At 44.0% G+C, this 20,663-nt stretch overlaps 1 protein-coding gene across 1 annotated transcript in view; it reads right to left on the bottom strand.

Moving 5' to 3' along the window:
- The window catches only part of CDK19 (cyclin dependent kinase 19), a 391,521-nt gene that overhangs the window by 188,983 nt on the left and 181,875 nt on the right, over nt 1–20,663 (bottom strand). The window contains exon 5 of the mRNA XM_030199212.1: nt 7,470–7,527. Coding sequence (XP_030055072.1) covers nt 7,470–7,527 — 58 coding nt within the window. The remainder of the gene's footprint in view (nt 1–7,469; nt 7,528–20,663) is intronic.

Genomic DNA, 20,663 nt, shown 5'->3' on the forward strand with positions numbered 1-20,663 from the left:
ACCCAGTAACTGAAAATTCACAGCCCCGAAACAGTGCACAAGGATATTTCACCTTTGAAAACCACAAACTGGGTCTGACAGCTCCTGTCTCGTGTCCTTCACAAAGCAGCTACTATGATATTTACACATCAAGCAAATCCATGATTTCTCGCAGTTGGCAGGACTCACCTCTGCTCTGCAGGATCCTTTTGAAGTTCCCAATCAACCAGAGAAGTGCTTTTCCAGGAAACTCATACTCGGGAGGCAGCAGATAGAAGACTTACAGCTGTGATTCACACAGGCTGCTCCGCTCCCCCTTGCTGTGTCCATCCGGCCCTCTCTAATGCACTTCCTGTTTTCATAGGGCCAGATGGATGCGGCAGGTGGGAGCGGAACAGCCTGTGTGAATCGTAGAACTGCTGGCGACGGGTGAAAAAAGGAATGCTGCAGGGACCGAGGCAGCAGCGGGGAGAACAATTTCAGGCAGGCAACACTCCCGGACCAGACCCCAAAGCAGCAATGTTGTAGGGCTGGGGCTAGTTAGGGCGGGCCTGGAGCAAAAGTGGCTGGGCCTAGGCCCGTCCAGGCCTACCCATGGCTACGCCCCTGCTAACATCTAACAAGTTACTCCCGTTCACTAGAGATATAACTCAAATGACTGTATTTCACTCCTGTGAAATTATTTGGAAATTTTAATGCAGAAGGAGATTTAGCAGGATATCAGAAATTTAGAGATAAAGCGAAGATACTTAGCTGTAGCAGGTATTCTCTGAGGACAGCAGGCTGATTATTCTCACACATGGGTCTACGTCCACGTTGGCCCGGGAATCGGCATTTTGCCATAGCAAAGAACTTAGTATAAGGTGCACCCACTACTAATGCCTGAAGCTCACTGACCCTACGAGCTGAAGTAACAGCCACCAAGAAAATGACCTTCCAGGTCAAGTACTTCAGATGGCAGGAAATCAATGGCTCAAAAGGAGCTTTCATCAGCTGGGTGAGAATGATGTTTAGATCCCATGACACTGGTGGAGGTTTGACAGGGGGCTTTGACAAAAGCAAACCTCTTATGAAGCGAACTACTAAAGGCTGTCCAGAGATAGGCTTACCCTCTACACGCCGATGATAAGCACTGACTGCACTGAGGACCCTTAAGGAGCTGGTCTTGAGACCAGACTCTGACAAGTGTAGAAGGTATTCAAGCAGAGTCTGTGTAGGACAAGAGAGAGGATCTAGGCCTTTGCTGTCACACCAGATGGCAAACCTCCTCCATTTGAAAGAATAACACCTCTTCGTGGCATCTTTTCTGGAAGCAAGCAAGACCCAGGAAACACCCTCTGAAAGACCCAAGGAGGCGAATTCTAAAGTCCCAATATCCAGGCCATGAGAGCCAGAGACTGGAGGGATGTAGAAGCGACCCCTCATTTTGAGTGATGAGGGCTGGAAAACACTCCAATCTCCACAGTTCCTCGGAGGACAACTCCAGAAGAAGAGGGAACCAAATCTGTCGCAACCAGAAGGGTGCAATCCACATCATGGTTCCGCGATGTTAATTGAGTTTCAGCAAAGTCTTCCCTATGAGAGGTATGAGAGGATACACATACAGAAGACCTGTTCCCCAAACACATACAGAAGACCTGTTCCCCAATGCAGGAGAAAGGCATCTGACGCTAGTCTGTTATGGGTCTGCAGCCTGGAACAGAACTGAGGGAACTTGTAATTGATTTGAGTGGCAAAAAGGTCCACCGAGGGGGTGCCCCGCGCTTGGAAGATCTTGCGGGCTATGCCCATATGCAGTGACCACTCATGAGGTTGGCATTACCCAGCTCAACATGTCAGCCAGACTGTTGTTTACACCTGCCAGATAAGTGGCTTGGAGATACATGCCATGACAGTGTGCCAAAAGCCACATCTGGACAGCTTCCTGACACAGAGGGCGAGCTCCGGTGCCCCCCCCCCTGCTTGTTGGTGTAGTACATCGCAACCTGAATGTCTATTTGAATCAAGATGATTTAGTTGGACAGCCGATCTCTGAAAGCCTTCAGAGCGTTCCAGATCGCTCGCAATTCCAGGAGGTTGATCTGAAGACCTGTTTCCAGGAAGGACCAGCTCCTTGAGTGTGAAGCCCATCTACATGAGCTCCCCACCCCAGGAGGGATGCATCCGTCATCACCACATTTTGTGGCTGAGGAATTTGGAATGGTCATCCCATGGTCAAATTGGACCGGATTGTCCACCACTGAAGAGAATTTTGAAAACGGGTGGACAGCTGGATTACATCCTCCAGATTCCCTGCAGCTTGACACCATTGGGATGCTAGGATCCATTTAGCTGATCTCATATGTAGACGTGCCATGGGTGTTACATGAACTGTGGAAGCCATGTGCCCCAAGATTCTCAACATCTGCCGAGTTGTGACTGCTGAGACGCTCGAACTGTGGACACCAGGGACAGGAGGTTGTCTGCCCTTGTTTTGGGGAGATAAGCCCAAGCTGTCTTCATGCCCAGTAGTGTTCTAATGAACTCCAGTTTCTGAACATGAGAGAGATGGAACGAAGTAATTTATTACGAACCCCAGTAGCCCTAGCACCTGAATAGTCATTCGCATGGACCAGAGCACCTTCCTCCAAGGAGCTCTTCACCAGCCAATCGTCGCGATAAGGAAATACATGCACTCCCGGTCTGCTTAGCGACGCTGCAACTACTGCTTGACACTTTGTAAACGCTTTGGACGCAGACGCCAGGCCAAAGGGCAGTACACAGTATTGAAAGTGCTGTGTTCCCAGTCGAAATCGAAGATACTTCCTGTGAGGTGGGAGTATCAAGATGTGTGTGTAAGCATCCTTTGCCAATTGTTCTCCTGAATCATGGGAAGAAGGGTGCCCAGGAAAATCATCCTGAACTTTTCTCGGACTAGGAATTTGTTCAGGGCCCTTAGGTCTAGGATGGGACGCATCCCCCCTGTTTTCTTTTGCACAAGAAAGTACCTGGAATAGAATACCAGCCCTTCTTCCCCTGGTGGAACGGGTTCGACCGCATGGGCCTTTAGAAGGGCGGAGAGTTCCTCTGCAAGTACCTACCTGTGCTGGGAGCTATAAGAATGAGCTCCTGGTGGGCAATTTGGAAGTTTGGATTCCATATTGAGGGTGTATCCTAACCAGACTATTTGAAGAACCCACCAGTTACGAGAGGCCACCTTTGGTGAAAAAACATTAACCTCCCTTCAACCGCCAAGCTTGTTCCTCGCTTTTGCTGGGAAACAGCAGGGGCCTTAGGCGCATGCTGCCGACGAGAACAAGCGCGCTGGAGCTGAGCCTGGCTAGGCTGTCAAGAAGCTGGAGTGTACCTACGCCTAGTATAGGAATAGGGAGCACTCCGCTGCCCACCAAAAAACCTCCTAGTTGAGGAGGTTGTAGCAGAAGGCGCCCGGCAGGAGAGAGAATCCATAGCATCATTATGCTTCTTGATCTGGTCAACAAGATCCTCTACCTTTTCTCCAAAAGGATTATCCTCCTGGCAAAGTACATCCGCAATCCGCTGCTGGACCAAATGATCCAGGTCAGAGACACGCAGCCATGAGAGTCTGCACATCACTATACCCTGAGCAGCGATTCTGGATGCCACATCAAAAAAGTCGTAAGCGCCCCTGGCCAGGAATTTACGACACGCCTTCTGCTGCCTGACCACCTGGCGAAAAGGCTCGGCCTGCTCGGGAGGGAGGTCATCGACCAAGGTAGAGAGCTGCCTCACCGAGTTCCGCAAATGAAGGCTCATGAAGAGCTGGTAAGACTGAATACGGGCAGTGAGCATAGCGGCCTGATATGTCTTCCTCCCAAAATAGTCCAAGGTCCTAGCTTCTCTGCCTGGGGGCGCCAAGGAATAGTCCCTAGTACTCTTGGCTCTTTTGAGGGCGGAGTCCAACACCATGGAATTGTGGGGTAACTGAGTCCTCACCAACCCAGGTTCACCGTGGATCCGATACTGGGAATCAGCTTTCTTCAGGATCAAGGGACCAGACAGAGGGAATGACCAGTGTCACATAAGGACTTCCTTGAAAACCTTATGCAAAGGAGTCGTCACAGCCTCCTTAGATGGAGAGGGATAATCCAGGACCTTGAGCATCTCAACCCTGGGTTCATCCTCCACCTCCATAGGGAATGGAATAGCAGTAGCCATTTCCCGGACAAAAGATGTAAAGGAAAGACTCTCAGGAGGAGACAGTCTCCTTTCAGGTGGAGTGGAAGGTTCAGAGGGAATACCATACGACTCATCGGAAGAAAAGTATCTGGGATCTTCCTCTGACTCCCACGAACGCTCCTCTTCAGTATCAGAAAGTACTTCCCTAAGGGAACTCCAAGACTTGAGCCTGCCTGAACGCTGAGGTTAAGGGCCAGACGCTGCTGCAGCAAACAGCATGGAAGGTGCAAGCACCCACAACATCGAAGCAGCAGTCCTTCCAGAAGTTCTGGAAACAGGGCCCAGATGCGCTCGTCGAGAGCCGCCATCGGAGAAGGCTGCGGGGTCAGTGGCACAGCTGGTGGCAGAATCTGCTGAGACTCAGGTGCAGGTACCGGGCTGCTAAGAGGCTGACGCATCGGCACCTCCTGTATTGGGGGGGGGAGCGATCCTCTCAGCGCTGACGGTTCTTGGGTGCCAAGTCCTTCGATACCCCGGAGCTCCCGGCACTGTGTGTCAAAGGAGAACAGTGATGGTGTGTCTTCGCCTTCGCTCAATGCCCGTCACCGAGACTCCTCGCCTCACGTCTTCTCGGGGTCGGGTCCAGGACCTGTATAGCAGGAGGCCTCGAGACAGATGGAGACCCACTCGACACCTCCCAGTGTGATTTGGTCTCTCAGCAGCCATTACCTCTGCACTTGTCATTGATGCTTCCCTTGATGTCGACATCGATGCCGCCGACCACGGTACCAATGTTGATGCCGACGTCGAAGGACCGGACCAAGTCCCAAAAAGTTTCTCGCGTTGGGCTTCTCGGGCTGCATGGGTCCGGTTCTTCATACGAAGACACACAGCACAAGCAGCTGGGCTGTGGTCGGGCCCAAGGCACTGGATACATCAGGAATGGGTACCAGTACCTGAGATGGTCCGGTTGCACCGAGTACAACATTTGAAGCCACTGGGTGGAAGGAAAAACGGCTCCAGCAAAATCAAAAGACTCGACTGTGCCAATAAAAAGAGGCACAAAAATAAGGAGAAAACCGACCATGCGGCCTAAAGCCGGTCGCGTCGAAAAAGAACGGAAACTTAAAATTGGACAAAAAAGACTAAGGATTAAGAAAAAGAGTCCTAAGCTTTTTTTTTTTTTAATAAAGAAAACAAGAAAAAAAAGATGCGAAAAATCCTCTTCAGAACAACTCTTTCCCGGGCCAGAACGAGGAGCACAGGAGGAACCTGCCGCACCTCGTCACAGAAAAAAAGTAACAGGTATGCGCTCGCGCAGCAGGTGGGAAGTCAGTCTGCGCATGTGCGGTGCACGCTGCATTCGCGCCAGAAGACTCTAGCAAAGCTTTTTATTCTTTGCTATGGCAAAATGCCAATTCTCGGGCCGATGCGGACGTCGACCCACATATTAGAAGCAGCAGCCTGCTTGTCCTCGGAGAATAAGTTAAAAAAATGAACTTCAACTGAAAGACTGTAGTTATGGTTTCATCATTTTAGTTTCGGATCCTGTTATCCTTTGATGATCCAATTGATGCAGATTACTGGAAGCTTATTTGTTGTAGATCCAGCTTAGATCACAAGCAAAGAGAAAGTTTGCTTGCTTGAAAAGCGCAGGGAGGCAGAAGTTGCTTTTATCCAAACAAAACAATGAAATTAACTAAGTGAAGAAAAGAAAACTCAAAAACTCAGGACTGGTATCCCAACACACACACTGAGCAGAAGTATGTAGAACTTTGAGAAGTAAATAAACAAATAGTATATTATTTAACCTGACTTCTAGAAGCCCAGTGTGAATATTCATGAGATCTATTTGCATGCAATGGAGGCTGTGCATGCAAATAAATCCTTTGCTTATTCACTGGGGAAATCCTGAAAATCTGACTGAGTTGCGGCTCTTGAGGACCGAGGTTACCCACTCCTCTTCTAGTTCAGTCAAAACCAGTTTCTATTGGGCTGCAAAACCAGGCTCATCCAAAGCTACTCTGGATTTTCCTTTTTCTCCCAAGTCACTTAGCCCAAATAACCTTGATCAGAAACCAAAACTCACTACATGTGTACACACAGACTATGGCCACTAGGTGTCGACATTGAGAAATGGCCGGGACTGCTCCCCCCCCCCCCCCCAACCCCTTATAAAGCAGTGAATTTCTTTGCTGCAGTATCCCCAGCCTCGACTGATCTGGGGCATGAAAGCTGGGCTCAGGAATTGGGACTAATTACCTCTGGTACTGCCACTTTGTTACTGGACCAACCAAAATGTTTTAAGTTGTTTTGAGCACAGGACATTGTATAAGAAAAGCAATATTTCAGTGTGTGTTTTATAAGATTTCAGAGCAGTTTCATCCTGTGGATGACCTTCCAGCACACAGTACTGCTTGTTGCCTGAACTGTGCAAAGTCATATAGATATCAAACAAATCAAAACAATCTTGTTATAGAAACTGCAAAGTACTTAACGGTACTAAATTCCTGTGAAGTTCAAAGAAATATGATAATGAGAACTTCACTGTTAAGTTTTATCAAAAAAAGAATTGAGATAAGGGTTTTTTATGCCGATGAAGAAAATTGACCCACGGTTTTTCCTTCTTACCCTATAAAATTATATATTGGGTGGAAGTGTGGGCGCAGAGGCTTTTTCCCTTTCTCATTATATTTCTTCGCACTTCACAAGAATTTAGTAGTTAAGTACTTTGCAGTTTCTATAACAAGAGGATGTTTTGGTTGGTTTGATATCCTCTTGTTCTTTTTGTTTATTGATCATTACGACCAAAATCATATAGGTGACATTTCTCAGAATTTATCCTACTAAGGTGGGAACGCACATGACAACAGGGTGGAAGAAATCTATTGACAACCAGAAAGACAAGGCCACCAAGCAGCCTGAATGCTACCTCAGCAGAAATCTGAAAGAATAAAAAGCATCAGAAAGAAACGTACCTAAGCCAAAAAAGCAGGTAAAGCATGCCACATTAAAAAAATAACTGCTGAAAAAAATGAAAATACACTTCCCAAATAGTGACAAAACTAAAGCAGATGAAATGAGAGAGGATGGAAGAAAGAGGAATGGGCTCCTAAGAGGAACTGAGGTGTGTGTCCTTGTAGAAAGATCTGAGGAGCACAAGGGTCACAAGACTCATCAGAGTGACTACCACAAACATTTATAACAAACAATGAAAAGGTTTTGACTTCCCCAATAGGAACAGTTCATCCAATACTGCGAAGACTAAACATGATAAATATAGAAACAGAAAAAAACAAAACAAAATAAAGGCTATGTGCCAGATGCTTACAAAACACCAAGAGAACATTTACCTATTTTAACTCTTCCTCTTTCAGGGCCTTCTCCCATTACAAGAATATTTGCCGGCTTCTGCAAAACATAAAAGTCCAATTTTGCTGTCAGTATCGGCTTTCAGAGGTTTCTGACTTGCAGCTAAGAATCCCCAAACATCCTCCTGATACATCGGCTAAAATACAAAAGGGGAAAAAAAAGCCAGGGAGAACACCTCACTGTGTCCTTCTTCCCAGCAGTAACACCACTGTACTCAGGATCATGAAGATACTTACGCTGGTAAGTGCAGATACTCTTCTTAATGAGAATATTATTATTATTATTATTTGCATTTGTACCCCACATTATCCCACCTTTTTGCAGGCTCAATGTGGCTTACAGAGTGTTATTATGAGGTAATCATTACAAGATCTTAAATATGATCGATAATAGGCTAAAGGTGAATGGGGATAAGGATGGAAAGGTGTTAGTCTCCAATATATATATATTCTCCAAACCCTGTTAAACCTCTTCAGTTTGCCTATTACAGCAGTTCAAAATGGGTATCTACTGGAAGACTACCTTTCATTCCTACTAACTGAATCCTGCCTGTGATTTAAATATGCAGGTTGACCTGAACAAGCCCTAAACTGACTGGACTTCATGGTCTCGATGTTCAGTTGAAAATGAAAAATAACCAACTCAGTATTTAACCGTTACCCACCTCCTGATTCCTGAGAATATTTAGCTCTGTTTTAAGTGTTAAATTCTCCTCACTTACTGAGTTTGTTTGAACTAGCTTCTGTAGAAAAGAAAGGGATGATTAGTCCGACAGGTGCCTTCTTGATCTCGTGCATAAGATGAAAAGGTCTTTTACAAAGGCAAGACTAAAACCAGGACTCTACCACCTCTACTTTATTTTATTTTCCATATCTATATTGCCTTAATCCAAAGTACGCATAACGTGGGTATCTTTACTATCTATGTGTGAACCTCTTCTCATAGGAGGAGAAAATGCTGCTCTCTAATGACGGAACTGCCAAGCTTTAGGGTTCTTACATCAACAGACTCTGTGCACCTGTTAATAAAGAATTGACACCCTAAGTCTTCAACTGGACTGACAAAGCTGCTCACAAATGTATTACGTGATACGTTGTACCACACTTTGTAAGCCGCACTGAACCTGCTATTGAGCGGGAAAGAGCGGGGTATAAATGCCACAAATAAATAAATAAATATTAGAATCAAATCAGAAAAATGAAGCTAAATTATCACAAAGAAAAAACTAGTGGCTCCAATCAGGGCTCCAAAAGTGTAGTTGCCTGGACATCAGTGGCAACCAAAAACCTAGACCTTATGCCGACAGAAAGCACTATTTGGTGACACTGAAGGAGTATACATGTGTGTACTCGCTGTTCTACATTTGCTTCAGTTTCTGAAAATTGGCACTAGCACTCTGAAAAGAAATGGCAGAGGCTGAACAACTGCTCTAGGTCTAGCAAGAGTACAAGTACATGATTTTGTGAGCCACATTCTGCAGGGGAAGAGGTAATGGAGAGAGAATGATGAGCCTGGTGTTTATTTATTTTATTACATTTGATATACCACCCATCATTATATGGTAGCTAGGCGATTAGCAATAAACTCAGAGAGGGAGGAGAGAAAAAAAGAGTTGAGGACAATAGGAGGAAAGAGGATAGAAACCTACAAATGCACCCGGTCTGCGGCTCCTCACTACCTCTCTACCCTCATCTCCCCCTATGTTCCCGCCCGTAACCTCCGCTCACAGGACAAATCCCTCCTTTCAGTTCCCTTCTCCACCACTTCCAACTCCAGGCTCCACTCATTCTGCCTTGCCTCACCCTATGCCTGGAACAATCTTCCTCAACCCCTACGCCAAGCCCCCTCCCTACCCATCTTCAAATCTCTGCTTAAAACTCACCTCTTCAATGCTGCTTTCGGCACCTAACCTTCCGAGAAATATAGTATGCCCTATCAGATCGACTCTACACCTGTCTTTTAGATTGTATACTTGTCTCTAGATTTACACCTGTCTTTTAGATTGTACACTTGTCTTTAGATTGTACACCTGTCTTTTAGATTGTAAGCTCCTTGAGCAGGGACTGTCCTTCCATGTTAAAATTGTACAGCGCTGCATAACCCTAGTAGCGCTTTAGAAATGTTAAGTAGTAGTAGTAGTAAGAAGAGAATCCTGTTTAGAAGGAAAGGAATCCTGTTTAGAAGGAATGGATCCACGGAATCTTAGCGGAGATTAGGTGGTGATGCCGGTAATTGGGAAGCGAAACCGGTGCTGGGCAGACTTCTACGGTCTACGCCCTGATCATGACTGAATAGATATGGATGGGTTTGAGTGTAAATTTTAAGGGGTTTCAACATTAGCTTCAGAACTTAGTACAAGAACAGTGCTGGGCAGACTTCTACGGTCTGTGCCCTGAGAATGGCAAGGACAAATCAAACTCGGGTATAAAGTATCACATACCATGTAAAATGACTTTATCTTGTTGAGCAGATTGGATGGACTGTACAGGTCTTTATCTGTCGTCATTTACTATATGTTAGAATCAAGGACGGGTAGAAGAGTTAGCTTGGGAATGCCAAGTTGAAAAGCCAGGATTTAGGAAGCTTTTTGAAGGAAGGGTAGGAAGGCAGAACTGGGGCAGGATAACTGAGACTGAGAAGGAGAACTAGGGGGAAATGATTTAAATCATGAACAGACTGGGTAAAAATGCAAAAGGAGCTTGCCAGACTGAGGGACAGCATCTAAGTTCTGTTTACTGCTGAAATTAATTTGGGCAATTGCAAAGTGACATATATGCAATCCTCTCTTGGAAAATGTGACTAAAATCATTAGAACAAAAAAGGAAAATGTAATGAATTGTTAGAGCAATTTGTAATTCCACAATCCAGACCTCATCCTTTTATGTGAAAATAATTAAAAATATAAAGAAGTTCAAGCAAGTAACATTTTCAGACTGCTTATGGACCAATGACATGAGAAAAAGAACAAAAAACAGCCACTCTCAACATTTTGGATCTGCTAATTTAGACTTTTGTTTTCCCCAGAGATGACCACATCACATAAGGAAAAATACTCCAACTAGGTTTTCAAGGCTGGGCTCAAGATGTCACCACTCTGAATCTTGGAGTTGTTGTGAACAATACATTGAAATTTTCAGCTCAGTGACTGGCAGTGGTCAATAAATAAAACAAAATTACAGGAAATACTCAGAAATGAACACAAAATATCATAAATGTCCCTGTATCAGTCTATGATGCAATTCTAGTCACCTCATCTCAATGTAGCTGAACTAGAACATATTTGCAAATTGAAAGAATCAAACTATATTGTGCATCATAGGCCCAGGGAAATATGCACGAGGGAGTCATGTAGGAGTGGGGGCTGGAATTTTGACTGCATTCTTAAGAAAGGTAATTTGTAGGTTTCAGTTGCTGCTAAATAAGATGCTATTAGCTTAAAATCTAGTAGACAAGCTGAAAACAGAGATTTGGTTATCAGAATGGAGAGGGGTGGTATTATCACAGCAGTGTGCCTCAGAGTAGCAACTGACACATCAGCTTATGGGGCAAAATAGGAGGCAGCAAAAAAATGGTCAATGATATGCAGGCACATTAGTCATCAGGCTCCTTGGAAGACTAAATGGTTGTTGGCATGGTTAACGTATGCTTATAACATAGGAATACTCAATACCCAAAGTACTCCAACTTAGTTGTTTATAATATTATTTAATGAAAAACAAATGCGCATTTATCATTCATACATACATATGGTTCCAAAGGAACTCTACTTTGTCCACCTTTCACAACCACAGACACCCTCATTCATCCAGTCTTACTACTTCTTATATGCTAAGCATATCATATTATTCACAGTGACTAATTGCCATTATATATAATAACACTTCGCAATACATATATCAAAAAATAAAGTCAGCTTGCTCCACATAACAAAACGTCAGCATTCAGTTTGTCAATATATATATATATATATCACCAAATGACATCGATGGTGCAAAACATGTATCAGGAACCAATAGCAAAAAGTCATGTAGTATCAACTGGAGAAAGTTCAGCTTGCAATATTGCCAACAAACAGCTCCAAAATGGCCGCACTAGATGATGCTGGATCCTGCAATTCATCCAGTCATCAGCGTTGAGGTACTTAAACTTGATATTATGCTGAACTCCACAGATGGCTGCAGTACCAGGTTTGAAGGCAGCTTCCTACGGAAACCACTTTACATAACCAAATCGATTATGTTGCATCCATCAAGTTCCTCTATGCGAGACCGCATTTCGTTGTGTACTTCATCAGGAGGAACAACACCCAGTACCTGAAATAACCAAATAATCATCATATATCCTACTCTAGATCATCATCTAGTGCGGCTAGTTATTTCCCAGCCCAAATACACTCAGTCTAGGTTGTTCCTGAGGCAACGAACTATGAATTGATTTGCTCAAAGTTAAAAAGACAATCTGTGGGAGAAGTGGGATTTGAACCCCAGTTTCTTTGGTTGGAGACCTGCTCGTCCTAGCATAAATTTCAAAAAGATCAAGTCAGCTAACTAAAAACCAGCTGTTCTCCTAAACCAGATATGCTCTTAGGAGTACAAAGTTCCTCCCTTGAAACCCTGATCAAGGGTACAGCAGGAACAGAGCACAAAGGGACTTTTGTCCCTGTGTAAGCCCTGGAGAATGTTCAAAGTACACAGGTAGCTTCTCTTGGGGTATTTGCTAAGATTGGTTGCTATTCATCAATTACTTCAAATGGAGATCCTTTCAACCAGACTTTTATTGGCTCCAGAGGGCAAAGAGTAGAAAACGAGTAACTGCCAAAAACCTACTATTTTCAAAGTTCCTGCTTTACCCGGGTCCCCATCCACAGAGGTCAAGAACAACAGCCACCACCAGGCATCAGTCCCCTTCCTTACCAGTTCTAAATCTCCAGTTTTTTCTCATGGTACCCAAACTCGGTACCTTTTCTTGCAATCTGCAAACCAACATAAACTGTTCAATAAATATAAGCACAGATATCACTATAAAACTGCACATGCAGTTCATGCCCGTTAACACGTTTGGATAGAGTCTGCTAAGTACAGTCTGTTTCTACGTGCTTATGTAGAAGGCAATAAATCCCTATTCCATCCACCTCATCCCTGCCATAGTACAATTCTAGAGCACAATGAAAAACATTTCCTTCTGCATCTTTACCAAACAACATTTAACCAGGTCTAATCCCTCAACAAACTGCAACACAATATAAACATAAAAACAACTTTTTTTCAACATATATTTAGAAAGTTTTTCTTTTTAACATATTGTAATATCTTAAAATGGATGGCATTCTTTCCATCTTGAAACTAGCCTGTTAAAATGCCATACAATGGTTATTGTTCACATTTGTGGCATGAGAGAGCAGGGGAAGTTATGTCACTGCCAGGATGCAGTGTTAGTGTGTGATAACATGCAATCCACCTCCTCCCAAGCCACACATTCCGGCATGAACTGACTTTATAGCTGGGCTTGTTAGTGTTCTGCTGTAGTGCTTCACAGTAAGTCAAAGAGGCAAAACAATAAAAATTCTACTGAAACTGAGAAACATATTTCAAAGTAAAACCCCAGTGAGTTCTGACCTACATACATTAATATACTTGGTACTTTCCAGCTGTGAACATGAATTGCCAGCTGTGAAAAAAGGGAACATGGGTGCATGGTTCTGCCAGCTTCTCACATACAGCGTTGCTATGGGAACAGCAGACAGCACACAAGTTGCAAATCTCATGTTTAAGCTATTCTTAGCAAATGCTGGAAGAAAATAATCCCACCTTCTCCTATGGAAGAGAGATATCAAGAGGTAATTTTGGTCCAACTGTGAAAAAGAATCTCCCCTCTTCTAAAAGAAGAACAGAAACAACCGATGGTGACACAGAGTGTGTCAGACTCATCCAGCCCACCCGCATCCAGCTTTACCATCTCTTTTCTGCTGCTCGATATCTTGACTACATAACCCTACCTTTCTGCACTCTGAAAAGCAGATAAACCATGACACAAACTATCACTTAGTTCCAATCCTTTCTTCCAACAGAAACATAGAAGATGTCTTCAGAAAGGACCCTGATCCACCTAGTTGCTCATTTGTAACTGCTTCTTGTGTTGTCAGAGATCTCTATTTGACCTGTAGTCTCCTCCCTAACCTCTGTTATCCCACACTGCTTGGAATTCCATTCATTTTTGTCTCTATCACCTCCAGTGGGAGTCTATGGCCCAGATGCACTAAGATCCCGTTAAGAATCCATTTGTATTTTGAAAATTGGTAAAAATTACAGATTTGGAAATACAGATGGATTCCCAAAGAGAATCACATGCTACATGGTTTCCAGAGTTGCCATGCATAAAGTTGCTGAAACTCCTAGCTATGAATTCAAGTCTTGCTGTTTATACCAAATACAGCATTCCAGCGGAGAATCCTCATCATGATGGATATTCATGTTTTACGACTATATGGCCTGGATACATATGACGTAGTTATTGGTGGGTAGATGGATATGTATGTGATGTGGGTGGCAAGGAAAAATTCTGCCTCATTTTCTTTCCTTTAGTCTCAATAGATCAATCCATTAACCTGCCTTTTTTCTGTTTTTACACTTGGTTCTTGCCGGATACATGCCAGCAGCATATTCTTCCCAGAAGTTGAAACAGATTTCTCAGTCTCTTTTATTTAAAAAAGAAAAGAAAAGAAAGAAACCCAAAGAGAGGAAAGTTGAAAATATTTCATGTTTTCCTGTGGAAACAGTCTCCTCAAGTTCATGTCTGGCTTCTACTCAGTACTCATCACCTTACAAGATGAATTCTACCTCAATTCAGTTGTAGTGTTCAATATCTCGTCTCTGTGACAGTCAGCTTTCACAGCTTCAGCTTATGATGGCCCTTTATGAATTGGTATTCTCACTGCCTTCTTTCTAAGCTAGGACATATTGCTAGTGCATGCATTGTACACTATATGACTTCTATGCTTTGCCATGTGAAATACTGAGGATTATAGGGCTGCAAGATACACTTGAGGGGGTGACTCACCAAGAACTACTTTCTTTCTCAGTCTCCATCTGCTGGTTGATGGGCATAACTCAAAGTCCTAGAGTGGCAAGACATTGCATTTCCTTCCTTTTCATCCCATAGATCAGTTGTGGGATGTAACAAAACAGTTCCTAACTAGGGAGGGAGTTGTGATTAGAACCAAGAAACCCACTCAAGGTCAACGGAAAACTCAGATCTTTCGTAAATGAATCAAAGTGGAAAGGAATTAACACTAATTGCAAGTGGCTGGGGTTGTAAATAGAGTCAGGTTAAAAGGCACCTGATAACCAGAGAACATAAAGAACTACAGACGTCAGGCCAAAACTCTCAGGCATCTGGGACCAAAAGTCAACCAACAATGTGAATGACAAAAATATTGCCAAAAGAGGTAGACCTAAGAGTGCCAAAGTGAAGGAATCATCAAGAAATAATCTGGAAGCAACTAAAATGGTGAGGCCAATGTCCAGTGGCACCAAATATGAGGAGCACAGTTTACAGCAAGAAAAAGAGACAGAACTGCCATCCATCGCAAAGGAAGAAGAATAACTGATGGACTCTGCCAACCCTCTGAACGGGAGTACTGAGGAGGAGCCATTAAGAGAAGGCAAAACATCTCCATCATCAACAATATACATAAAGGCATATTTTCAAAGCACTTAGACTCAGAAGGAATGGATCCTCAGGAGCTTAGCCGAGATTGGGTGGCAGAGCCGGTGGTGGGAGGCGGGGCTGGTGGTTGGGAGGCGGGGATAATGCTGGGCAGACTTATACGGTCTGTACCAGAGCTGGTGGTGGGAGGCGGGGCTGATGGTTGAGAGGCGGGGATAGTGCTGGGCAGACTTATACGGTCTGTGCCCTGAAAATGACAGATACAAATCAAGGTAAGGTATACACAAAAAGTAGTACATATGAGTTTATCTTGTTGGGCAGACTGGATGGAACGTGCAGGTCTTTTTCTGCCATCATCTACTATGTTACTTACAAAGTTACGTGGAGGGGCATAATCGAAAAGGGACGTCCAAGTTTTGATGAGGACGTCCTCGTAGAACGTCCCCATCCAGGGACGGGGAAACCCGTATTTTCGAAACAAGATGGACATCCATCTTTTGTTTCAATAATACGGTCATCGACGTCCAAATCCTTAAATTTGGTCGTCCCTAGACTTGGTCGTTTCTGATTTTCGGCGATAATCGAAACCAAGAATGTCCATCTCAGAAACGACCAAATGCAAGCCATTTGGTCTGGGAGGAACCAGCATTTGTAGTGCACTGGTCCCCCTGACATGACACCAATCGGGCACCCTAGGGGGCACTGCAGCGGACTTCATAAATTTTTCCCAGGTACATAGCTCCCTTACCGTGTGTGCTGAGCCCCCCAAAACCCAAAACTGTACACCACTACCATAGCCCTTAAAGGTGAAGGGGGGCACCTAGATGTGGGTACAGTGGGTTTGTGGTGGGTTTTGGAGGGCTCGCTGTTTCCTTCACAAATGTAACAGGTAGGGGGGGATGGGTCTGCCTGACTGAAGTGCACTACACCCACTAAAACTGCTCCAGGGACCTGCATACTGCTATGATGGACCCGAGTATGACATCTGAGGTTGGCAATCAATATTTTTAAAGATTTTTTTTAAGGGTGGGAGGGGGTTAGTGACCCGATTCCCTCCGGTGGTCACCTGGTCAGTTCGGGCACCTTTTTGTGCCTTGGTCATAACAAAAACACGACCAGGTAAAGTTATCCAAGTGTTCATCAGGGACGTCCTTGTTTCTTTCGATTATGAGTTGAGGACGTCCTAGTGTTAGGCATGCCCAAGTCCCGCCTTTGCTACGCCTCCAACACGCCCCTTGAACTTTGGCCGTCCCTGTGACGGAAAGCAGTTAGGGACGTCTAAAATCGACTTTCGATTATACCGATTTGGACGGCCCTGTGAGAAGGACGTCCATCTTCCGATTTATGGTGAAAGATGGTCGTCCTTCTCTTTCAAAAATGAGCCCAATAGTAACCTATGGAATTTTGTTAAGTCTAAGTGTTTTGAAAATGAGCCCCAAAGTAACATAGTACATGACAGCAGAAAAAGACCTGAATGGTTCATCTAGTCTACTCAACAGTCACACTCATTATCAATTCATGATTAAACTAATAATGAATGTGGCATAAAATATTTGATCTTGATCATTCTTTGCCATTTCTCGAAGACCACAGAAGCCCTCCCAGCACTGTCCTTACATTTCAGCTACTGAAGGAGCCAGTATGTTGGAAGGAACACCACTGATACTATGCACTGCAGCTTTCGAGAAGGTATAGCAGATACTATAGCAGAAGTAAGACTCCAGAGAAAACTGGTATTCAGCCAAACCATTTAAAACGCAATCCTGTATGCCAATTACAGTTGCTCCAACATGACAAGGCAGAGGCAAGACAGCTGGCCAATTCAAACTATAACACTGAATTGACTCCTTAAGAGGAACAGGAATTGAATGGCCACGGCTAAGCCAAGCAAAGTTTTTTTTTTGCTTTGTTTTGGGGTTTTTTAAAATCACTTTTTATTGGGTTTACCACATCATATAAAAGACATAATACAAAAACAAAGAGTAGCTCACATAAACATGTAGTTGGTTCAAGCAGAGGCACTATATTTATTTGGCAGGTGGGGTTTCGGCATCCCCGCTAGCAAAGTGAAAAGAGGTGCCTTAGTTCTGGAGGGGGTCCTAAGCCAAAGTGGGGGGAAGGGGGGAGGGCCCCAAGGCTCCCCCAAGGCACCACTGGAAGGGAGACACCAGAGAGGCAGTGCTATCCAGGTAGTGAATACTTAGCAGTTTTACGTATGAGTAGGAGTATATTTATGGGTTGGAAGAATCATGAGGGTGTGAAATGAGGGATAAGAAAAGAGGAGCAAGAAAATAGGATGATGTGGGGAAAGATTGAGATATAATGTGAATGACCTGGAAGACTAGAAAGAGGATGGGAGGCACTGAAAAGGGGTCTATGAAAGGGTTGAGTGAAGGCGGAAGTGGGGTTAAAAAGATGGTAAAAGAGAGGCAATAAGACATGGGGTATAGGGTAAGAGATACAAGAAAGGCCTTGAAGGCAAGGGAAGAAAGGAGACACAGGGTGGAGCTGGAACTGATAGGATGATAAGATGCAGCGGAGGCTAGATAAGGGCTAAAAGGGTGAGTACATAGGATGGGAATTTATTTTTATTTATTTGTTAACATTTGTACCCCACATTTTGACACCTATTTGCAGGTTCAATGTGGCTTACACAGTACAGTAAAGGCGTTTGCCAAGTCCGGTAGAGAACAAGTACAAGGTTGTGTTGTGTTGGAATAAGGTAGGAATGAGGGGGGGGGGGGGGCTAAGGAAGTGGGTGAAGGATGCAGGGGAGAGGTTAGAAGACTAGGGAAGGGAGAGATAGAGGGGGCAATGGGTGTACTGGAGAGGGAATGAGAGAGATATAATAAAAGCTAGTAGGTAGATGAGAAATGTTTAGCGGGGCCAGATGCCAGGTATTTGCAAGTTTTCCCTTGACAAAGCGGGGTAACGCGAAACAGGCTCCTGTCGGGATAAGACATATACCGGGGTTGTAACGGAGTGCTGACAAGTGAGATCCAAGAAATGCAGGACATTGGAAGCCACAACATGATTTTATGACAACAGAGCAGTTTGTGGCTCTCTGCAAGACTAAGATAAGTCAAACATTGTTTCTACATTAGTTTGAAGCTCTGTAGAACAAATGCAGCAGTTTGTCTGCAGCACTGCAAACAATAGTGCACGATAAAACAATATATAAACAAAAAGAAAAGAAAAGTAATTAATTGTTGCACAGAGACATTTGAAGCACTTAATGTCAAGGTGGTTGGGTACACTATTGGTGGCAGGGGGTAGTCTATGATCATAAATAGTCACCAAAGCAGATGCTTTAAAGAAGCACAAAAACAAGTGCCTACGTGACGGTATGAGACATCCCCTTATTCAATTATAGTTTGTATATTGAGCTCCAGTTGCTCCACCTTCAGTTTGTTGTGTATATCCCAGAAATAAGCAGTGGATTTTCCCAAGTCCATTTTAATAATGGCTTATGGACTTTTCCTTTAGGAAGCTAATCAAACCATTATTAAACCCCACTACACTAACTGCTTTTACTACATTCTCTGGCAACAAATTCCAGAGTTTAATTACACGTCGAGTGAAGAAATATTTTCTCAGATTTACTACTTTGTAGCTACATTGCATGCCCCCTAGTATTTTTGCAAAAAGTAAACAAGCTACTGTTCCACTCCACTCAGTATTTCATATACCTCTATAATACCTTGGGGTCATCTTTGACTCTTCTCTCTCCTTCTCTGCTCATATCCAGCAGACCGCCAAGACCTGTCGTTTCTTTCTTTACAACATCCGTAAAATCCGCCCCTTTCTTTCCGAGCACTCTACCAAAACCCTCATCCACACCCTTGTCACCTCTCGTTTAGACTACTGCAATCTGCTTCTTGCTGGCCTCCCACTTAGTCACCTCTCCCCTCTCCAGTCGGTTCAAAACTCTGCTGCCCGTCTCATCTTCCGCCAGGGTCGCTTTACTCATACTACCCCTCTCCTCAAGACCCTTCACTGGCTCCCTATCCGTTTTTGCATCCTGTTCAAACTTCTTCTACTAACCTATAAATGTATTCACTCTGCTGCTCCCCAGTATCTCTCCACACTCGTCCTTCCCTACACCCCTTCCCGTGCACTCCGCTCCATGGATAAATCCTTCTTATCTGTTCCCTTCTCCACTACTGCCAACTCCAGACTTCGTGCCTTCTGTCTCGCTGCACCCTACGCCTGGAATAAACTTCCTGAGCCCCTACGTCTTGCCCCATCCTTGGCCACCTTTAAATCTAGACTGAAAGCCCACCTCTTTAACATTGCTTTTGACTCGTAACTACTTGTAACCACTCGCCTCCACCTACCCTCCTCTCTTCCTTCCCGTTCACATTAATTGATTTGATTTGCTTACTTTATTTATTTTTTGTCTATTAGATTGTAAGCTCTTTGAGCAGGGACTGTCTTTCTTCTATGTTTGTGCAGCGCTGCGTATGCCTTGTAGCGCTATAGAAATGCTAAATAGTAGTAGTAGTAATAGTAGTAATATCTCCAATCAGTTGTCTTTTCTCCAAGCTGAAGATCCCAAGCCGTTTCAGCCTTTCCTCATAGGGAAGTCGTCCCATCCCTTTTATCATTTTTGTCGCCCTTCTCTGTAACTTTTCTAATTCCACTATATCTTTTTTCAGAGGCGGTGACCAGAATTGCGCACAGTATTCAAGGTGCGGTCGCACCATGGAGCGATACAAAGGCATTATAACATCCTCGTTTTTATTTTCCATCCCTTTCCTAATAATACCTAACATTCTATTTGAAACCCTCTGCTCAGTGTGCTGCAGCAGCAAAGAAAGCAAAGTATCGCCAACGATGACTCCTAGATCCTTTTCCTGGCCAGTGACTCCTAATGTGGAACCTTGCATTACGTATAGTACAGGTTCCTCTTTCCCACATGCATCACTTTGCACTTGCTCACATTAAACATCATTTGCCATTTGGATGCCCAGTCTCCCAGTCTCCCAAGGTCATCTTGCAATTTTTCAGAATCCTCTTGCGATTTAACAATTTTGAATAACTTTGTGTCGACGGCAAATTTAATTACCACACTAGTTATACCCATATCTAGATCATTTACAAATATCTTAAAAAGATCCCTTGGAACCCCCACTATCTACCCTTCTCCATTGAGAACACTGACCATTTAACCCTACTCTCTGCTTTCTATCCTTTAACCAGTTTTTAATCCACACTAGGACTCAACCTCCTATCCCATGACTCTCCAACTTCTTCTGGAGTCTTTCGTGAGGTACTTTGTCAAACGGCTTTTGAAAGTCCAGATACACAATATCAACCGGCTCACCTTTATCTACATGTTTTTGGTCACCCCTTCAAAGAAATGTAATAGATTGGTGAGGCACGATTTCCCTTCACTAAATCCATGTTGGCTTTGTCTCATTAATCCATGCTTTTGAATATGCTCTGTAATTCTGTTCTTTATAATAGTCTCTACCATTTTGCCCGGCACCGACATCAGGCTCACTGGT

The sequence above is a fragment of the Microcaecilia unicolor genome, chromosome 3 (assembly GCF_901765095.1).
Source record: "Microcaecilia unicolor chromosome 3, aMicUni1.1, whole genome shotgun sequence".
Taxonomy (NCBI): domain Eukaryota; kingdom Metazoa; phylum Chordata; class Amphibia; order Gymnophiona; family Siphonopidae; genus Microcaecilia; species Microcaecilia unicolor.